Genomic DNA, 20,072 nt, shown 5'->3' with positions numbered 1-20,072 from the left:
CACACACCCACACACACACACACACACACACACACACACACACCCTCTCTGGGCAGTTGCCGGCCAGCTAAATTAGGACCCCACCCGGAGCTCCTCCCACCAGACCAGCGCTGACTACAACCTCACCAGCGAGGCACATCGTGAGCAGTGAGTGAGGGCAAGGGGGGGGGGTCCCTATTAAGAAGCTATTAATATTAGCAGGGGAGAATTGCCAATACACTGCCAACTATATAGTTACAGTGTGTACTCTATATGTAGTACATCTCAGAGTACACACTGCTAATGCACTGCCGACAATAGATTTACAATTCTCCACTGCTAATATGAATGGATTAAATGATCCATAGTACATATTAGTACATAACGTAGGTTTGTACATACGGATCATTTAACCCATTCATGTTAGCAGGGGAGAATTGTAAATCCATTGCTGCAGACACCATCCCAAAACATGACATGCAGTTGTCACTGGAGACCACTGTGACTGAGCTGCTTCATCTTCCACAACACACCTCACCACAAATACATACACTGGCTCTTTCCTTTCTCCTCTCAGCATCTGAACAATCTGGTCCCGGGTTTCAACATCGTCATAACACACCGTGTGTTTCCCCAAGCTTTCTGCACTCTTTACAATAGACGCATTCCTGGAACATAACACAACAATCATGTTATTGTATACACAATACAGTAGTTCCTGGCCTGGTTACACATTAAGATCACATGAGAGTCTTCTTCCATGCCAGTGAGCTGATGATTGCTGCACTGCGTCCTAGGGAGACACCACCATCATGTTTGAAAGGTGGTACTCTGATCCAACAGGGTAGCATGCAGAAAAACTCTGATGTGGTGCTAGCTTATCCCAGCAAACATTTGCATATGCCTCCTCTGTACCTCAGGATGCTCCAGTGAATATCAAAGTAGATCTGAGTGGATTCAGATAGCTCCTCAATCATGGCCTCTCGGCTCGACGGGCTAATGGTCCACAGGAGGCTGGCATTGCTCTTTATTTTGGCAGTAACAATGTCCTCCGGCATGTAATTAACTATAAACTGCATGGCAGACTGGGAGCAAAAGAGATCAAAGATTATGTATCAGGTAAATTGATCTCACAAAACAACACCAAAATGTGAAAGGGCCAAGATCACCCTGACCTTTACATATGCTTTAACTTGCCAGCATGTTGAGCAGAGGGAAAAAACAAAACCTTATGTACATATCTACAATACATGCACATTGTCCCATGTTTTATCCTTTTAAAGGCTCTGCAAGTAGATACAAAATACCTCAGTCAGAATTGCAATCAGCTCTTCAAGAAGTCTCATGAAAAAAGATTTTGTTCTTAATGTAAAACCCTTTTCTTGAAGGCCATTGAGGGGACACAGCTCTGAAATTCTGAGACAGAGGGTTATGCTTCTGACTTCAGGGGGAAAAAAATGGACACTTGGCAAAAAATGAAAGCTCGTCACTTTCACAGTGACAGTCTTATGAGACCACTTTTGACGAAAAGAAAGTACAGTCTGAAAACAACCTCATCCTTTTGTAGAATGAATGTGGTTCTCTACAAGTCAAGGCAGACCGGTCCGAGAATCGGCTAGCAGAAATAATGGCTACAAGGAAAGTAACCTTTTTCTTGCCATAAATGGTAAAGAAATATATCATAAATAGGCGCAAACATAAAACTTCAGACCAACTTCAGATCCCTAGGATGTAATAGATTGAACAGGAGGAGCCACATGCACAACCCCCAAATAAAGGTGCAAATGAAAGAATTAGTAGCCAGAGGTTGTTGGGAAAAAGAACAGATGAGGCAAATACTTGACCCTTTATGGTACAGAGAGACAAAATTGTGGTCCACCTCCAACTGAAGGAGAGAAAGAACCCGAACCATGGAAAAATCATGCAGGGAGAACCCACACCATAAAAAAAATAACCTTCCACCCATGATAGTGGATTTAACATAAAGAAGATTTACTAGCCTTAAACAAAATGGGACCAACAGAGTCAACCACACCCTTGTCCTGAACACATTAGGGTTTCAACATCCAGGCCATCAAAAGGCAGCGACCAAGAAGTAGGGCCACAGTGGATCTACACTCTGCGAGGCCAGTCTGAGTCATGAGAATGGTTTCCCACAATGTTGGTTGGAGTATGCAATGTGTCGTAGCAGTATATGACAGCTTGCGGGACATTGATAGGAACTTTGCAGGAAGGATCCACAACACGGTGACTGGGAAGGCCTGCGCTCTTTAAATTACAAGATGGCCATTGGAACTCCAGACTACCACAGAACAAATCATCAGTCGTCAGACTAGAAGCGACCCGTTTCCTGACAACTAGAGAAACTTCCAGGAATTAACTTATCTGGCTTGAATCTCTCAGTATTGTCGGCTAGCTAGAGAAACTTCCAGGATGCAATAATATCCGGCATGAATCAACTAGCAGCTCTTAAAAGTAGAATCTCAATGAAGAAACAAAACAAACCAAATTATAGTTAAAAAAAAGCGGAAGAGGAGACATCCATTCTCCTGAGGACATGAAGCGACAGAGGCAGGTGTGAGAGAGATGGGAGGGGTTATTGCCTTACGGAAACAGGCTTTCATTTTTTTGTCTAATGTCCATTTCTCATGAAGGCAGCAGCATAACCCTACGTCTCGGCATTCTTCACAGTTGTGTCTCTCAATAGACTATAGAGAAGTTTTATTTGATCGGTTGGGACCAAGTGCATGTGGCACTTAGCCCTGATCAAATCCACCCTGCTGATGCTAAGCAGTATGGTCAGACAGTATCTACCCACTAATGCCTAACCATGCGGCTAGCAAGGAGATGGAATTTTCAGTGACAGCGCTAGTCTCTGACAGCATGAGCCACTCTGGAGACCAGCACTGGATTCTACATATTTTAGAATAAACTCCTATATGTTCCAGCATCATACCCGCACATGTACTCACAGGATGTAAGGCGTAACTGTATGTCAGCTGATCATATGCTCCCTGGGAGAAGGGGACCAGGTTGTGCTGCTGTGCACTCATAGTAAACAGTGGCTGAAGAATACAAAAGAGAAAATAAAACAGCATTTTTATTTCCTTAAAATCAATCATTCTTGGAAAGTAACATTGCTAACAATGACAATCACTGGATAGACTGAAGAGGAAGTGAACCATTTCCAAAAAATCAGCGTGCCTGATTCAATGTCTGCACCCATACAAAAATATCCCATCACAATGGTGATTGGGGAGGTCTTAAAGAAGGGCAAATGGAATAGAAGCAGATTCATTGATGATACAATACCAGTACTTGACATTCAGTACATCCTTACCTCATAACCACTGATGCTAATCTGAATGGAGACATCCAGAGGCTGATTGGTCACCCCGGCCACAGATTTCACCAGTGACATAAACAGGAGTGGGAACCAAACAATACAGATCAGAGCAAAAATAATAACTCCTCCCATTCCATACTTGACAATTTTCTTTTTCTTCTGTCCTGGAGGCTCTGGGTATTTCTGCAAAGTTCACAAACAAACAAACAAACAATAAACTTGATGCAAGCAGGCCATTGCCCTGCCACTATGGGACCTAGTGTGTCGGGTGGGGAGGTGCTCAGCCCTGTGTAGATTTGTGTACTTAACATCTATTTATTTGGGAATTCCCATGTCACTTAATGGCAAGTACAAAAACCCTAAATTCTCAAATCACCCACTGAGAAAGCAGAATTTCAGAAACAGTCAGGACATCCAAAAGTATTTCCACTGAGGGGCGAGAAACGGTCACTGACAGATATAAGATGGAACCATGTGCAACACAGGAAAACTAGGACAGGGGAATTTGTTAATGACCAAGGGGGAAGTCACTGAGGATCAACCTAATGCTCAGACCAAGATAGAATCACCGCCATAGGGGAATGACTACACTCGAGTACACCGAGGCTGCTCTAGCAACAGCTGTGACCCAAAGCAACCACCGAGTGGAGTAACATAACTACCCGAAAGGGGAGAACTGACCAACAACAACAAAAAAAGGAGAATTGTGCCAATGAGGCACCATACACAAGACCCCATCTGTATGTGCAGGACAGGAGCAAAAAATGGAGACATGCTGGGTATTTGAGTGATTATACTGGAGCTGGCTTACAACCTCTTTGCCAGCGTCCAAGCCTTCTTAAGGTGGGTAGCACAATCCAAATATATCTAAATTCTTGTGTTCTTCAATTGATGTTGGAGAAACGTCTTAGAAAGGAACAAAAAGGACTTCTGGCTATATACCATTTTATATGGCAGGCCTTCAAGTGTCCTAATCCACTTGGCTCATAAATGAAGCTTGTATAGAGAGGAAAGCACAGTTGTCATTGATTAAGATTGATAGAAATAGGTCATCAAAGAGGATCAGCATGAAAGTCACTGACCTGGAACAAGCATGCATGCAGGTGAAGCTAGAACTCCTGATCTACATACTTGGGGGTGGTTTTAATGTTACAGTGACAGTCTGGCAGTTTTAACACTTAGCAATGTCAACCTTGAGATGTCTCTCTACACAATCTTCATTCAAAACATTTCATGAAGATAGCAGACGCTACACAGGACTGTTCCAGCCTACTTGACCTCATCAACGAAAGTACAGTCAGTATGGCGTGTGACATGTCGTTCATGTAAAAGGTAACAATAGATGAGATGTGTATGGGTCACAAATGTCTCCTCAACACCAGTAATTACCTCCAACTCCACCCCCCACCTCCTCCCAAGATCTGTACCTTCTCAGATTCCCTCCAGCACTTCATAATGAAGATATTGGCATAGAGATCCTCCACACAGATCCAGCTGGACAGGCTGAGGGTCGTGTCAGTCCATATCCAATCCATCACAGCCCTCATCTCAGTCAGGAAGGGGACCATTCGGAAACTGTATGGCAAACAATAGTATGTGGTGTTGAAAAACAACCAAATTTTCTAAAAATAAAACAGCTATGTTATTTCTCAGTGTTACAGTGGTCCTTGTGACTTGACAATGTACGGAAAGTACTTGCTGCTAATCTGCTCATCAAATATTTACTTTCATGGCTCTAGTTAAAGCTAAAAGTGTACGTTCCGTGTAACGATGAAAGATGTACATCCCCTGCATTTGTCTTTATAAAATACATGTGAGGAAAGAAATACTTGGCCTGCCTTTGCTGACCTTCTATGAAAATACTAGTTGAGAGGCTGTTCTGTTGATTAAGTAAGTGGCTTTTATGTAATAGGTTCTATTCAGAAAAACAGGTAGGATAGGTACACACCGTTTCCTATCGCATGGAAATGGGGGCTTTGAAACCAACGTGCCAGACCAAGCAATAAAAACAACTTATTTATCACAGTTTAAATTTTTATTACAAATTCATTAAAAAGATACAATAAAACATTTGATAAAACCACTGGTTATTTATGGTTGTCTTTACAGCCAGTTGCAAGGTTGTTTCACTATCAAAAACCTGGTCACATTAATGATGTCCTCCTGAGGAAGCACTTTGGGCAAAACACATGGAGGACCCTTAAAAAGGAGAACTATGGGGTTAAGGCTTTTCCCCATAGTTCTCCTTAGGGTAACGGGAGGACACAAACTAGCGTCCTCCCGTCACCCTAAGCTCCCCCATTGATCACTATGTTTCTACAATATGTTCTATTCAATCAGTCTTCTGCTCCTGGTACCAGACAGCATGGTCAGATCCTGCTCTTCTTTTAAACCACCCTACAGATTATCAAAACAGCCCTTTCTAGGACCCCTTCCTGCCTGTGATTAGACAATGAAGCAGCAACACACTGTTGGGAACATCGCTAGTGAAGACTGCTGTATACAGGGGATTATGGAAAGCTTATATAGAGACATACGCATGTACTTTTGCCAGCTGCATGAAAAAACATATTTTAATAATGAATTTTGAATAGGTCAGTTGATGAAATGGTGGCGGTTTTATTGCTGCCTGTTTCAGTCAGAAAGAAAGAGAAGGGGGATCTGATTTAATGTTTTGAGTAACAAGATCTTTCTATATTAAGAGCAATCAGTCTCCTTGGAATTCCACTGACATTAGATCTGACACCTTGAAGCTACATACATTCAAATGCCCTGCAGAGCATAACGTCTATTTGATCAAACATTAATATTGGGGTAGATAGATTAGAAAGTAGAGATGTTCTCACCCCTGGAAGAGGAAGAGGTTGATGCAGTTGTAACTCTTTGTCAGAAAGTTTCCCAGGACTCGGTTAGGATAGCCGCACTTGATTTGATATGCAGACAGACCAAAATACAAACACTTGACAAAGTACCACAGCTGGGCTACATGATTTGTGTTAAATCTCCTGCAAAAAAACACAAGTGATGGGGAAGAAGGATTGGACACAGGTAGTACAAAATATTATAACAGGTAATGACAAATGATATGATGTGATTAATAATACAATAGCATTAAGGACTTCATCATCATCATCATCCATTAATAGCCATAAAGCGGACCTGTTTGACAATAGAAGGGTGAGAATGTATTGTGTCACCGTACCTTTCTGTGACACCAGGTAGGATAAAGAACATCCAGAAGTGAATCCCAAACACCAGGACAACCTGGAACACACACTTGCCGAACATTGTTTTGCGCAGGTAGATGGCTCTGTCAACAATCATGGTGCCGAATTGTAAGAGAAGCATCACAAGGAAGGCTTCAGGTACCTGGTCCTCCGACAGGGACTCCGTGATATCTGCTGCAGCCGAGTGTTTCTGTAAATAACGACAGGCCATCAGTAAAATCACCGCAAACATAGGATGGGGAGCCACACCACTCCATTCAAGCTGGGATTTAAGGAGGGGCTCCAACTGTTTTTCAGTGAGATCTCAAAAGATGAGCACATCTTCAACCAGTCTAGAGGTATCCTTGTTAATATGGAGCAGTGATGCATCTACGGTAGAAACAGATTCCCAGTCAACAGATTCTCTCTCAGAAGTGGAAAAGTTCTGCCACACTTTCAGGTGCCCTTTAGGGCGTTTCTATTCTGCATATCGGAATGACTCAAATACCAGGTCCAGCGGGAAGGTCTCTCTGCAGCTTCAGAAGCTCTGAAAGACCCCAAGGCCTGGAATAGCAGGTTGATCAGCCAAATGCAAACTAGTACGCACTTAGATTTACAGGGTTTTTTCAAACCTTATTAATTGAGTCATCAGCAAAAGACTGTGGTGCTCTCAGAAACAGACTGATGGAACTCTGCAGGGGATGGAGATGGGACGGGCTTAGACCCTCTGTGGGCAACATGCTCCTATAGCTAAGTAAAAACAGTTGTGAAGTCCAGAGTGAACATGGAGGTCCCTGTGGACATGGAGGAGGCCATAGCCACACCTGACAACACTGAGAAAGACACAAATGGTGACAACCCTATAACAATAAAGGGTCTCAGGTTTTGGATTATACATATGGGGCTGTGTAAGGGCTTTGTACTCAAAAGAACTTCATTTCCAAATAACGCAGTACACAAAAGTCCAGAAAGTGTCACAATGCAGAGCCCAGTGCCTGAAAGCCACATTCCAGGCTAGCCTCGCACGTCCATCCCAGTGGGGTCTGGGTACAGCTTTAAAGCCGATGCTGAGGAAACGCCAATCTGGATATAGAGGAAAAGCTCAAACAGAGGACTAGCAAAGAATATGGACTGAAGTCAATGAGGAAAAAACTTCTGTGAAGAAAAGAAGTCAAGCACAAAAAAATAAACTGTTGTTCAACAGAAATGAAGAAAAGGCATCCAACCTCCTAGGGCACTACGCACTAAGACATGATGGGGGAGAAGGGATCCGACGGGGACAGGCTTACAAATTCATTCCGTCAGGGTACCAGCCTCCTGAAGGTGGCAGTATAAGCCAACTGTATGTCAATTCCCGTGTCCCTCAATTGACAATGGGGAAATTATAATGGTTTTCCTTCCTAAAAGAAGTGTCTTTGTTATTTTAGGCTGTTGGTGAAACATTTGCTCTCAGTAACTTTTCCATTCTTGGTCAGTTAAAAATGTATAAGGGGTTGGCAACCCTAATTACAAGTCCTTTTGGCAGGTAAAACATTCCCCATGTATTTTCAACTATCTATTTAGCTGATTGGAATTCTGATTCAATGCCTATTGGAGGTATGGGAATCTCCAACATACATGCTTTTTATAGTACAGGGAGACCACATGGGTTTTTAACAGAAATAAAACAAAACAGACCAGGTGGACTAACAGCAGAGCTCCTTTTATAAAACTGTGTTCATCTATGCAATTAATTTTGCTTAAACATCTTAACAGGAACTCGAGTTTTATTTATTGATACGGTAATAACCATTAATGCACGAGGAGAGGGTGCTGTCTCCTTTTGTGTTTTCTTATGAGGAACTATTAGAAGCCTTCTGTATCAAAATGTCAACTCGAAAAATATGTTGTTGCATTTCTTGAGACACTTTGATGAAAAAAGGGCAGTCAATGTCCAGAGCTTGAGCAGAACATACTTACCCCAAATGCCCAGTACCCGAAGATAACAATAATGAAATTGATCACATCCACCAGGAACATGATGGCATAGACATCACAAACCGGGCTGTACTCTGGGTGTATGATATCATAGAAGAACTGTCTGATCGGCAGGTAGATTTGCAGCGCTCTGTGTCAAAGAAAAGAGAAACCGGTTCATATTAGGCTACATGTATGAACGTTTCTGTAAATAAAAAGAAGAAGCTTCTGCCCACAAAAAATTAATTCCCACCCTGGTCTTTGCAGTGCGTGCTAGGAATGTGTTGGGGTCACTTAGAAATTAGACGTGTACATAATCCAAAAATAAAGATGACTTTTCACTTTTACAAAGACATAATTAAGGGAAATAAAAGTTTTTTATATTTACTAACATACCACTAAAAGCAATCTAGAGAGGGCTTGTCTAAATGTAGAGCTAACATTTAAAGTTCCTTCGAGCCTTCATTATTACTACAATGCAGTTAGGCTTCATAGACAGCAAAAAAATAAATAAAGTTCAGCATATGTATTACTAAGTGCTGTATGCAAGGGTTACAAGCCCTGTATTAAGCAGCACATAGGAGAGGCAGACTGCTGCTCATACACTCAATAATACAAAATCACCTGCACTCCATACAGCGTATAGACCTTGAAGTGACAACACGAATGGCGCCGTGTCAGATACAGTCCATAATAGAAGTCACCAGTACTCGATGATATCTGCAGGAAGTAAGTGCTTTACTTCTTGCACATATCATTGAGTGCTGGTGACTTCTTCTATGCGCTGCTCAAACACAGCACAGGGGTCTGACCCACCACCACCACCACCACCACTCATACCCCCATACACTGCTCAAATCAATAGCGCTATCCTTTTTCTGTTAATATAAATGCTTGAATGTACCATAGTATGAGTTTGTGCAGATTTTTTTTTAAATATTAGAAATTTGATTAAAAAACATTTTGAACAACACATAGAACTTAACAATAAAAAAACAGCGCTCTCCAGTATAACAAAGCATAATGCATGGCACATGTGAAGGAGTCCGGCATGTGATGATAAATAATAATTATGATGATAAACTACAACAGAAACCGTGGTGTTCCTCGCAAAAGGCACAAAGGCAACACATAGTATGACACAATAGATGGAGTTTACCCAATGTGTCGATTGGTAGGAATAGGTCCCCAAAAAGAAAACTAGCAGACACAGAACCCATACCACGGACTGATCTACAGCTACGCCTAGCATCTCTCCAGGGCTAAGGATTAAGTGCGTCCACCATTGGGCCAAAATAAATACTAGAGAATAACCAGTGAAGACAAGGTGGTAGAAAGGATGAGGAGAATAAGAAAGAAAGGAGGGGGGGGAATGTTGTGCAGATTTAAACTTCCAAATTATTAATTTAAGGTGAAAAATGATTTAACCCATTACCGGTCCAGTTGCACTTTATAAAGACTTTGATCTTGCCTTGTTAAAGATGCTACCCTTCTTCTCTTCATCATTGTGTATTATTACGGTTTAATATTGGGTGCTGTGACTATGCATGTGAGACAACCAAGTGTAATACACATGTTTCTATTATGATGCTGCCAATTACAATGTAATATTTGAAGTGCCAAGAAGGTAAGCACTAAGGTCTTACCCTGCCTCTCATTTACTGCCTTGTACATCCCTGTCCAATTTTCTACCACCAACCCTATATAAACTGCCATAGGAACAACTACATCTTCTTTCATGGCACCAACAAAGTATTATTAACAGCTGCAACATACATTTTTACTGTCAGCTTTTTCAGTTTGATCCACTCTTGCTTCAGTCTCTCCTTCACTGACAGGCGCTTTTTTTTAGGGTCCCGTTTGAAACAATTCCATCTGCTTTTGGATTCCTTCTTTTGGGGTGTACCTGGTAGAAGAACAAAATGACGCAGCTAAGTTACCTTTTTTAAATCATGCAAAGGTTCCTAGGGAATTAGAGGACTTAGCAGTGAGAAGTTGTGTGCTGGCGACGTACACTGTACGTCGTCAGTCACGAAGGGGTTAAAGGAAACCGGTCATGAGAAAAACATTGAGCCCACCATCGCTGCCCTCTCTGAAAATGCTAGCTGCCTGGTTATTATTATTCTGACCCTCTCACTTCAGTACCTAGTATTGCAGTTAAGGCCCTTCAAAATTCCTCCTAGAGTCCTAATCTGCGTATGGGATCTGAGCAGTGAATCATTCAGTACTCAAATCAAGTGAACTGGGATTTTGAGGAGATCGGTAATGGAAACCCCTATATTTCCCTCATGAGAGGTTTATTTTACGGCGATGCCCAATGGGAGGTTTCAACAGGAGATATTCTAAGTATGTCTAGCTAGAAGTACTAGACGTGTTTAGAATATCAGAAGTACTTTATTTCCAGTAGGTAAGGGGCTACCCAGTGACCTTCACTTCGAGAATAATGATAGAAACTGATGTTTACAAAAAACAAATAGGTGGTAAATACTCAAAGTCTGAGGCTCGAATCTAGTCTTTACTGTACCTTTTTACTGTTCATTAATCTCTACACCTAAGACACTCAGATAAAACCTAGTTAGTGCTACGTGTTATACAGATACAGCATGAAGTGGGACAACATTTCAGCATTTATAGGCCAGCAATATGCTGTCATGATACAATGACCATGTTTAAATGATTAAACAGCAAGGCATGTCAAAGAGAAAAGATATCCAGCATTAATGCTACTTTGTAAAATCAACATAAAGCCCTCTATTTCTGACTGTAGGATTTCTTATTTTCTGAAAATGCTAGCTTTTTACACTCCATTCAAAATAAAAAAATGGCTTTTCAGACACTTCACTGTACTAAAATAGTATTTTGAACAAGTTAATTATATTTGTCTTCCGTTCATTGAAGGGCACAGCTGGATCCATAGGATCTTGACCAATGGGTTATAGCGCCATTTGCGCAGGACACCCAGGGGTGACCCTGCTGGTGGCCAAACACCCCCCCCCCCCTACAATCATTTTTTTGCCCAGCATCTAGGAGTTAGTACCTAGAGTTGTTTTGTCCTGGTTTTTTTAAAGCTTAGAATTGTCTCTCATGCTTGGATTCGTTTTTGTTTTAATTGATCTTAGCAGTGCTGGAAGTGGCCAATGTCCCTGCTCTGTCCGCTGTTCCAACTGGCAGACAGATTACCTGAGCCGTCAAGGCCTGGATCAAGGGCAGTGGGCTCTTCATCTGGATGTATTTCATCAGATCTGCCTCTGGTGGGGACTTTCTGATTTATGCCTTTCCTCTCCTGAAGCTTTTGCCTCGGTCGCTGCAGAGTATAGAACTGGAAGTAATCCCGGTGATTCTGGTGGCTCCCGACTGTCCGCATCAAGCCTGGAATGCAGATGTGTTTCATCTGCACGCAGATGCTCCCTGGTGTCTTCTGTTGCCTCTGCATCTACTTTCCCAGGGTCCAATATTTCATCCTACTACTTTACAGTTGCTGACTTGGTTCTTGAAAGCCAGGTGTTTAGGGACAGAGGCCTTTCCTCCAGGGGGATTTCCACAATGCTCTTAGTTGATTTATTACCGCACCGGGAAGGCCTGCTTTGCTTGGTGCAAGTCTCATGCCCATCATTCTCCTCAGCTTTCTATTGCCAGGATATTGGCAAATCTTCAAACAGGGGTGAATCGGCAGCTCTTTTTCAGCATCCTCTGGCCACGCATTCACTGGTTTGCATCTTTATCCAGGGGGTTAAATCGGGTGAAACCACTCTGTGGGATCTGAATTTGGTTCTTTTGGCCTTACAGAAGCCCCGTTTGAAAATATTCAAGCTATTTCTTGGTTGTCATGGTCTAAAAAGATTGCATTTTTTTTAGCGATCACTTCGGCTCGATGGGTGTCTGAGTTGGCAGCGTTGTCCTGTGAGCAGCCCGTTTTAATCCTGCATGGGGACAAGATTGTTCTTCATACCCGTCAATCTTTTTGGCATGAGGTTGCATCTTCTTTTCACCTGAATTAAGACATTGTTAAGCCTTATCTGTGTTTTAGGCCTTCTCAGCTGAAGAAAGTGGCCCTTGGATATGGTCAGAGCTATTTGAGTCTATCTGCACGCCACAGCATCTATTTGAAAGACTGATTCTTTGTTCATTGTCCCGGATAGTCCCAGGAAGGGACAGCGTGAGTGTCTCCTTTGGATTTGGGTTCTGTTTAACTCTGGTTGACTCTACTAATCACTGCTTTGGGATGTCCCATTGGTCAAGATTCTATGGATCCAGAGGAGTCCTTCAATGAACAGAAGAGGAAAAAGGGATTTTTATACTCAGCGTAAAAACCTTTTCTCTGCATTCACTGAAGGACACAGCACCCACCCTCATGTTGGTTTACTGGTTGTTTTTAACTGCTTGCTAATGACGGAGTTGATTGTTGCAGTCAGGGGGTATGGCTGCCAATGGGGGCCCTAAGCTGTCATGTTTCTCTTTTTGCCTGGAGTCGTACTGCTGCAGGTGGCAATATAGCTCACTGGTCAAAATCCTATGGATACAGCTGTGTCCTTCAATGAACGCACAGGAATGTCTATGAAAACCTCATAAAAAGATTGGCAACACTGTTAGTAGATCCCCATATTGGTGCATTTTAACTTGTAATACCTTCAGCAACTGCCTTTTGTGAGGCTCTTCTTTTTCTAAAAACGTTCTTTGATGGAGTCTGATGTTTGAAGAGGTGCCATGGCACAATACCGGAGCTGGTATCATCCTCGCCTTTACTGCCGCGTTTCTTCTGCCGTCTGGACTTTTTCTTCTTTTTAGACTCAGGCAGGCAGACTTCCTTGTTGTCCCAAAGTCCATGGCACTGCATGGCAAGACATTTATCGTTACTCCCTCTGGTAGCTGTTGTGGTAGTCCAGAGACTAGGACAAGTGCTGTTGTATGTAAGATTTAGGGAGCACACATGGACTTATCCAGAGAGACAGTGCAAATAGCAATTATAGTGCACAGTAAAAAATTACAAACAATCTTCTAGCTGATTTGACTGCTAAATACTGATCGCTTAATATCGGTTAATATACTTATTGTCTTCTAACACTGGATTAACGAACAAGCCTATTTGTCTAACTTATGTATTTCAGAACTGTCTGAGTTGCTACAAACCATATTAGAACCTAGCTTGAATCTTAAAGGCTAAATCTGACTGGTGGCTGCAGACAACACAGACAGTTATCATTGGAGATCATTCCATAAACACAACTCTTTACTTTGTGCTTTTTAGATCACATGAAGTAGGGAAAAGCTTACTTTCAAGATGGAACGGTGCAAAAACAGAGCCAGGAGCTGGATGAGGTCAAAATGGACGTAACCATCTTTCTTTTCAATGCCCATGATATTGGGTAAACTGAAAGGTTTGTCTGCATTCATGCTCCGGTTCACTGTGGAAGTCCATGGAAAGAAACCAAACTGGAAAGAATACTTCAGGACAACTGTAATCTATTCAGTTGAAAGAGAACAAAGATAGTGTGGGGATAATTACCCAACTGGAGGAGGAACAAGTGAAAACATACATGTCAAACATAAATGTGGACATACTCCGTTTTGTAGCCTCAGCATCTGTGCCAGTTTCCATATCCAGTATTATCACACGCAGGAATAACACATCCGTGTGCAGAAACCAGTAAAGACAGTGTGAGATTATGTAATACACTCACTGCAGGCTTTCTGACTGGGCTGTAACTTGTTCAACTCAATGTTCTTCATTGCAATTATTAATGGTATAATTTACAGAAACAATCCTACATATATGGGGCAGCAAGAAATCTGGAAAAGATAGCAGTTGTAGTGCTTGTTCTTATCATTCTAACCGCCTTGCTATCATCCTTGAAGAGTTCACAAAAAGCACAAAACTCACAAATGACATTAAAAAAAAATCTGTCCTTCTATGACATACATGTCAAACTCAAGGCCCGCAGGCCAGAACCGGCCCGCAACGGAATTATCTCTGGCCCGCCTGATGATAATTCATTATCATTAGATCTGGCCCTGCCTGCCGCGATCTTCATGGGACTGAGGAGCTGGAGAGCTGCTGCTGGCCAGAGGTCTGCATTACCCAGCAGGCAGCCTAGCAGCAGCACAACGTGACAAGGGAGGTGTGGCCGTGAGGTGAGGTGACTAAGGGGGGTCCCGAGGTCCAGTCCAGATGACGTGAGGCGCTCCTTGGCGAGAATCAGAATCCAACCCAGACGACAGAGAGCCGGGAGAGCTGCCTGCAGGTGCTGTGCTGTGACACTGTCCGTCAGTATATCTCTCCCCTTCTTCTCCATCACTTCTTCTATACTGTAGAAGTCATGGAGAAGAGGGGGAGTGATATACTGAAAGTAGTATCTGTGACACCTGTGTACCGCCTGCCTCCACACTCGTATGTAATCTAATAATTTTTACTATAATTTAAATAAGAGAGAACAAACTATGTGGGGGGATGCTCACTGGGGACAGTATGGACATACTGTCCCCAGTGAGCATCCCCCCAACATACTTTTGTTTTTACTGTAATTTAAATAGAGATACAACTATTTTTTAAAACATCTCTTGAGCACCAATGACAGTGCATGGACCGTGAAGGTACACACCTCAGTGTAGATAATGGCAGTCATCCAGAAGCGTTTGGTAGGCCTCGGTACTGACAGCATCGCCCAGAGAAAGATGAGAATGGGCAGGATTAAAGAGAGGATGGAAGCAGACACCATGTGGTTGAGAATGATAACAAAGTAACATAGCATTTCAGATTTGGACACGACGGTGTTATAGAGTGCAAAGCCAAGACGCAGTGGGCGAGGAAGACTCTGGTAAAACCTATCCGACTCTTCCAGCTCCTCATCAAAATACATCCTGGAGGAACACAACACAGCAATGGAGGCAAATCATTAGACATCTGTGCATACAAACCTCTGAAAAGCATGCTCTTCATACTGTATTCATTGAGGGATAAATCTGACATAACATTCTTTCTAAAAATGAATCTATTTATCTCATTGTACAGACATGGTCAACCTTGTCCAACCCAGCCTATTGTTTGTTGAAGATTCAGGCCGCCAGTTCCTCAGATTTTGCTATCATTTACTATAAAAAAAGCCCTCTCCCTCATTCTGTCCTGTCCTATACAGCATGTGGGCAGTCAGGCTGAGCCAGGACTGCCATGGATCAAAATCACATTTTATTTAGGTCTCAACCTGCTTCAAAAACATGTTACCAATGGAACTCCTTCAGAACGGCTCCTGCTGCAACATATCTCATTGTGCACCTTCCTGTTTGTCATGTCTCTTACGGACACTTTTCCCTTTAAAATCTCTCATGAAGAACAGGTCATGAGTGGTCATGCAAGACAACAACATCGCAGATGTTCAGACACAAGCCAGGTGGTATGCAAGGTAGCATGTCTGCAGCAATAGATCTCATTACAAATGCTTGTATTGTGCCTTCATCTCCCTGTAAGTGGTGCTATGGGAACATGCTGAAAGCCAATGCTGTGCAGGCTGGTATTCCCCTTATTTTATTTTTTTAAGAAAACTTACTACAAATTAAAAAAACGATATCTTAATTCTGCCTGAATAAATTCACTGGTTAATGGACCTGCTGGTGTGATACAAGTCACTTCATGAGAAGCTTCCTTACTTGTTGAGCAGAAGTTGACTAGCAGTTAGACACTGGGGGACGTCTGCGAGTGGTTTGCTGCTTGAGGACTCATCGGTTTCTGAAGGCAGCTGGTCTTCCTTACAGATGACTGTGCTATAGGAAGGTGGGATGTCGGTCCTCGTCTGCTCGGTCATCTCTTCATCCCCTTCATAGTCTCCACCACCATCCTGACCAGAAGGCAGTTCATCTTCAAGATGCTCAGGACTACAAGAGTTAATGATTGATATTCTAATTACACAATTGTCAGACCAGGATTTTAGTATCATTGTTAGCTGATGTTGATGAGTCAGATTGTTTTGATTTCTAAACAAGAATGAGTTTATTGGGCTCTCTTCAATCATTACAGTATGTTAAAGACAGTTGTGACTGGCTGAATACACAGATTTAACCTGAAATTTTATCCTACAATAAATACCACTGGGAAAAATGTGGCCATGACAGATGCAGCAATTTGCAATGGCTTTTTTTGCCTAATGTGCAATGAATATGCTGCATTGCACTAAGATCTGCATTTGATGCAAAAGGAGCTCACAGCTAACCTTTGTGTGCTTCCAAATAGACTACAGCGCTTTTTTTTTTTTACAGATTTCCCCTTCTCCTTCCCAATTATGCATTAATTAAGAATTTTATGCAGAGTTATTGTTAGGAAGTGCGCAGAAGGTCCATTGTTTTATGTGTGTTAGGTGTCAGGCCTTTGTAGCACCTTTCATATATACTATAACACTATATTTATCTCAATACCTTTTTTTTTCTTATTGTTTTGTATAGCAATCTATCAGGGTTTTTTGAGGTGTGGAGTGCTCTGCAACAAAGTGATAAAATGGGTAGCAACTAGTGAAAGACAAATCTTAGGATAGAATAATCATTTTCAGCTATTAAGAATGAAATGTTTTTATATCATTTTCCGCCTGTACAGCCTCCTCTTCCCCAGTCTCAAAGCTCAACTTTACCTTGAATCCAAGCTATCAACTGAAGAGGAGTCAAATGCTTGCATGCGATGGGGAAGCCGACGTTTTGGGCTGTCTACAGAACACAAAGGGTCTTCATAAGATAGGACTAAATCTTCTGTGACACAGCTGACAATGCAAACAAAATCACAGTCAAGGTTTGTTCTAGAAATGCAGGTTTCATTTCCCCTAGGACTGAAGAATTGCTGAAAAATTATGCGCTTTTAACCAACATTGGTTCTTATCAGAAGGACTAAAATGACCCAATTTATGCAAGTGATGCTTGAATCAGTTGTGATTCTTATACAGCTTGGGTCCATTCTAAGACTAAGGAGATCTCTTACTAATAACATTCTAAATTACAGTCCTAATAAACCACATATGAACAGAGAACATGCATGGCAGGAGAACGTTTTATATTCACAAGTGCACTTGCAAGGTTATGCTTACACTGCCTAAATCAGAGAGCTAGAGTCAGGTCAACAAGGCCATGGACCCAGTTAACACCTCTTCCTGCCCCTGCTACTATGCCATGGCAAATACAAAATTCATTCTAGAGTATTTTGCACTGCTTCCCAAACCAGCCAGTGCATGACCGCCAGAAGCAGTGCATTGCTATTTTCATGTATAATAGATGCAGCATGCTTACTCGTTTTCATTCTGATAATATTAGGATTCAGTCTGATTACCTGGAAACAAAACTGTCCTGAGACTGCTGAGACTCCACACTAAGGATCTTACAGATCTCTAGCCTCTTGGGGGGAATGGACTCTTCCACAGGATTGCTGTGTTGTTCGTTTTCCTCGCTGGATAAGGTGTGAGTCCGTGATAGCTGTATGGCTTTATAATACTCTGATATGCAATCCTGTGAGGCTTCTTTACCCTAAAGACAAAAAAAAAAGTCTCCTGAAGAGATTTTAACATTCCATCTACATGATTTAGGCAGATGTTATGTAGGATGCTGCAGGCATAGCTTTTGCTGAAAAAGGTCCAGTGTTAGGTCACATGACCAGTAATAAGTCACTGCTCTCTGCCCAGGACTCTTGGGGCACTGAACTGACATACAGGTAGAAGGTTTTAAATACAGATCTATTTAAGGGGTCAATAGCTGCTTCTGTCCTTATCTGAGCTCAGGGGAATTCCTGGGCATAGACAGCTTTTCTATACACCGACTACAGGTGTCAATACTGATTACTGAACACACAAGACACTGCTTCCAGCAGCCAGTGAGGCATCAATAAGTCTGCAGACATGAACAATTAACTAAGATGAAAAAACAAATAAAACCTTCAGTAAGACCCACCTTGTTCAGGTTCCTCTGCAGCATACAGCGCTCCATCTTCAGCACCGTGGCAATGTCTACACTGTCCTTGCAGAAAGCGTTGAGAGTTTCAATGAGGTCATCTGCGAGAGCTTGGATGAAGACCCAGGAGAACTTGACGATATTGATGATCCTCTGAATTATATTCTCTGCCATACGGTACATGTGTGCAACAAGTCAGCATTGTGCATTCAAGCGTATGGCTGGTAATATGACAGTGTCACTATAATCACTTACCCGGCCCTTCTACATTATCATCCTGGCTTTCTGTCTCTGTTTCATCACGCTGGCATTCCTCTGACTTTCCTTTTGAAAATAGTAATGCAAATTTAAAACAAAAACATTGCACACAAATATGGATTCACTTCGAATGACAAAAATATAGTAGCTGCAGTGGGCCTTTTTTTTTTTTTTAAAGGAAGACCACTGAGAGAAAGGTATATAGACTGTCATTAGTGGCCTTCCCTGAAACTGACAATTGCCTGTCTTTCATGATGCAACTTTGGCATCAATGCGCTGAATCATCGAACCAGATAAACTATAGAGAGAAAGAAATCTGACTTTCCTTTAACTTTCAGGTGGTGCAATCTCTGAGCTGTCATCCCGATCCTTCTTTTACTACTAATGAGCCACTGACCTAGTGCAAGCATACAGATTTTCACACTTCACTGGCTGGTGTATGTTGGCAATTGATTACCTTAGCTTCAGTCTCCTTTAATCAGCAATGCTGAATATAACTTACCTTCCGTTTGTTGCTTTTCCATCTCTTTGCGGATTGTAATCTCATCATTCTTCCGCAGGTTCAGAGCAGACTTAGAGTTGGTGGTCCAGGCTTCATATGCTAGCTAAAGAAAATCAGTGTAAAAGTCTTTGTCTTTACAGCTATCTTTACCACACGGCCCTTGCTGGCCTGTGTGTGCTGCAGATCACCACCTGCCATTCCTGGTGAAAGATCTGCCATCTTTAGCCACTTAAAAATATTAAATAAATAGTAAAACTCGGACAAATATCGCTTAATGCAAGGATAATGTCAAAGTAGACCTTGTCTGAGATGTAACAATAGACTCAAAGTACAATCTACATTGCTCAATAATTTAAAATTTGTTTACAAAAAATTCTGAGGTTGTAGTTTTAACATAAAAATGGCACCACCCAATGCATGTTGACTTTGAGCATTCAGAAAATGCCAATATAGTATTGGAGACAGCCACTTTACTGCAGAGCTTCTGGCCCCCCTGCTCCATATCCAAAACAAATTTAAAAAAAAACCCTTTTGATTAGAGTGGGGCTTTAACCTGGGAAACAGTCATGCAATGCTATACCTGAAATGCAGTTTTCTTTTTAGGGGGTTCCTCTTCTCGCTTTTCCTCTCGAGTCTCTTCCTCTTCATCCTCACTGTCTGTATCGAACAGGGTGTAGCTTCCACTACGAACCACTAAATGTAATCAGACATTATCATGTATTTACTTGTCAATGGAATAGCAATTCTCTTTGAGCAGCAAATTTGAACATACATAGGTTTCACTTCTAGACCATCAAGAACAGGAAGGTGTGGTCAGTGAGATGCTGAATGTACATAATCATTGGTTTCCTTCATCCAACCACATACAGATGGAGATCTTCTCTTTAGGATGAAGAGTGGGGAGCAGAGCGGAGAA

At 42.0% G+C, this 20,072-nt stretch overlaps 1 protein-coding gene across 1 annotated transcript in view; it reads right to left on the bottom strand.

Moving 5' to 3' along the window:
- LOC108802350 (piezo-type mechanosensitive ion channel component 2-like) overlaps positions 1-20,072 on the bottom strand; it is a 68,587-nt gene that overhangs the window by 7,364 nt on the left and 41,151 nt on the right. Inside the window, 19 exon segments of the mRNA XM_018574218.1 lie at positions 531-702; positions 872-1,064; positions 2,952-3,044; positions 3,320-3,508; positions 4,753-4,900; positions 6,172-6,330; positions 6,528-6,742; positions 8,491-8,638; positions 10,264-10,393; positions 13,114-13,315; positions 13,759-13,947; positions 15,084-15,342; positions 16,126-16,350; positions 17,097-17,222; positions 17,783-17,976; positions 18,397-18,563; positions 18,652-18,720; positions 19,157-19,259; positions 19,737-19,849. Of these exon segments, the coding sequence (XP_018429720.1) occupies positions 531-702; positions 872-1,064; positions 2,952-3,044; positions 3,320-3,508; positions 4,753-4,900; positions 6,172-6,330; positions 6,528-6,742; positions 8,491-8,638; positions 10,264-10,393; positions 13,114-13,315; positions 13,759-13,947; positions 15,084-15,342; positions 16,126-16,350; positions 17,097-17,222; positions 17,783-17,976; positions 18,397-18,563; positions 18,652-18,720; positions 19,157-19,259; positions 19,737-19,849 (3,094 nt within the window).

The sequence above is a fragment of the Nanorana parkeri genome, unplaced genomic scaffold, assembly GCF_000935625.1.
Source record: "Nanorana parkeri isolate BGI_ZX_2015 unplaced genomic scaffold, ASM93562v1 scaffold50, whole genome shotgun sequence".
Classification (NCBI taxonomy): Eukaryota; Metazoa; Chordata; class Amphibia; order Anura; family Dicroglossidae; genus Nanorana; species Nanorana parkeri.
This window is presented reverse-complemented; position numbering and strand designations above follow the sequence as displayed.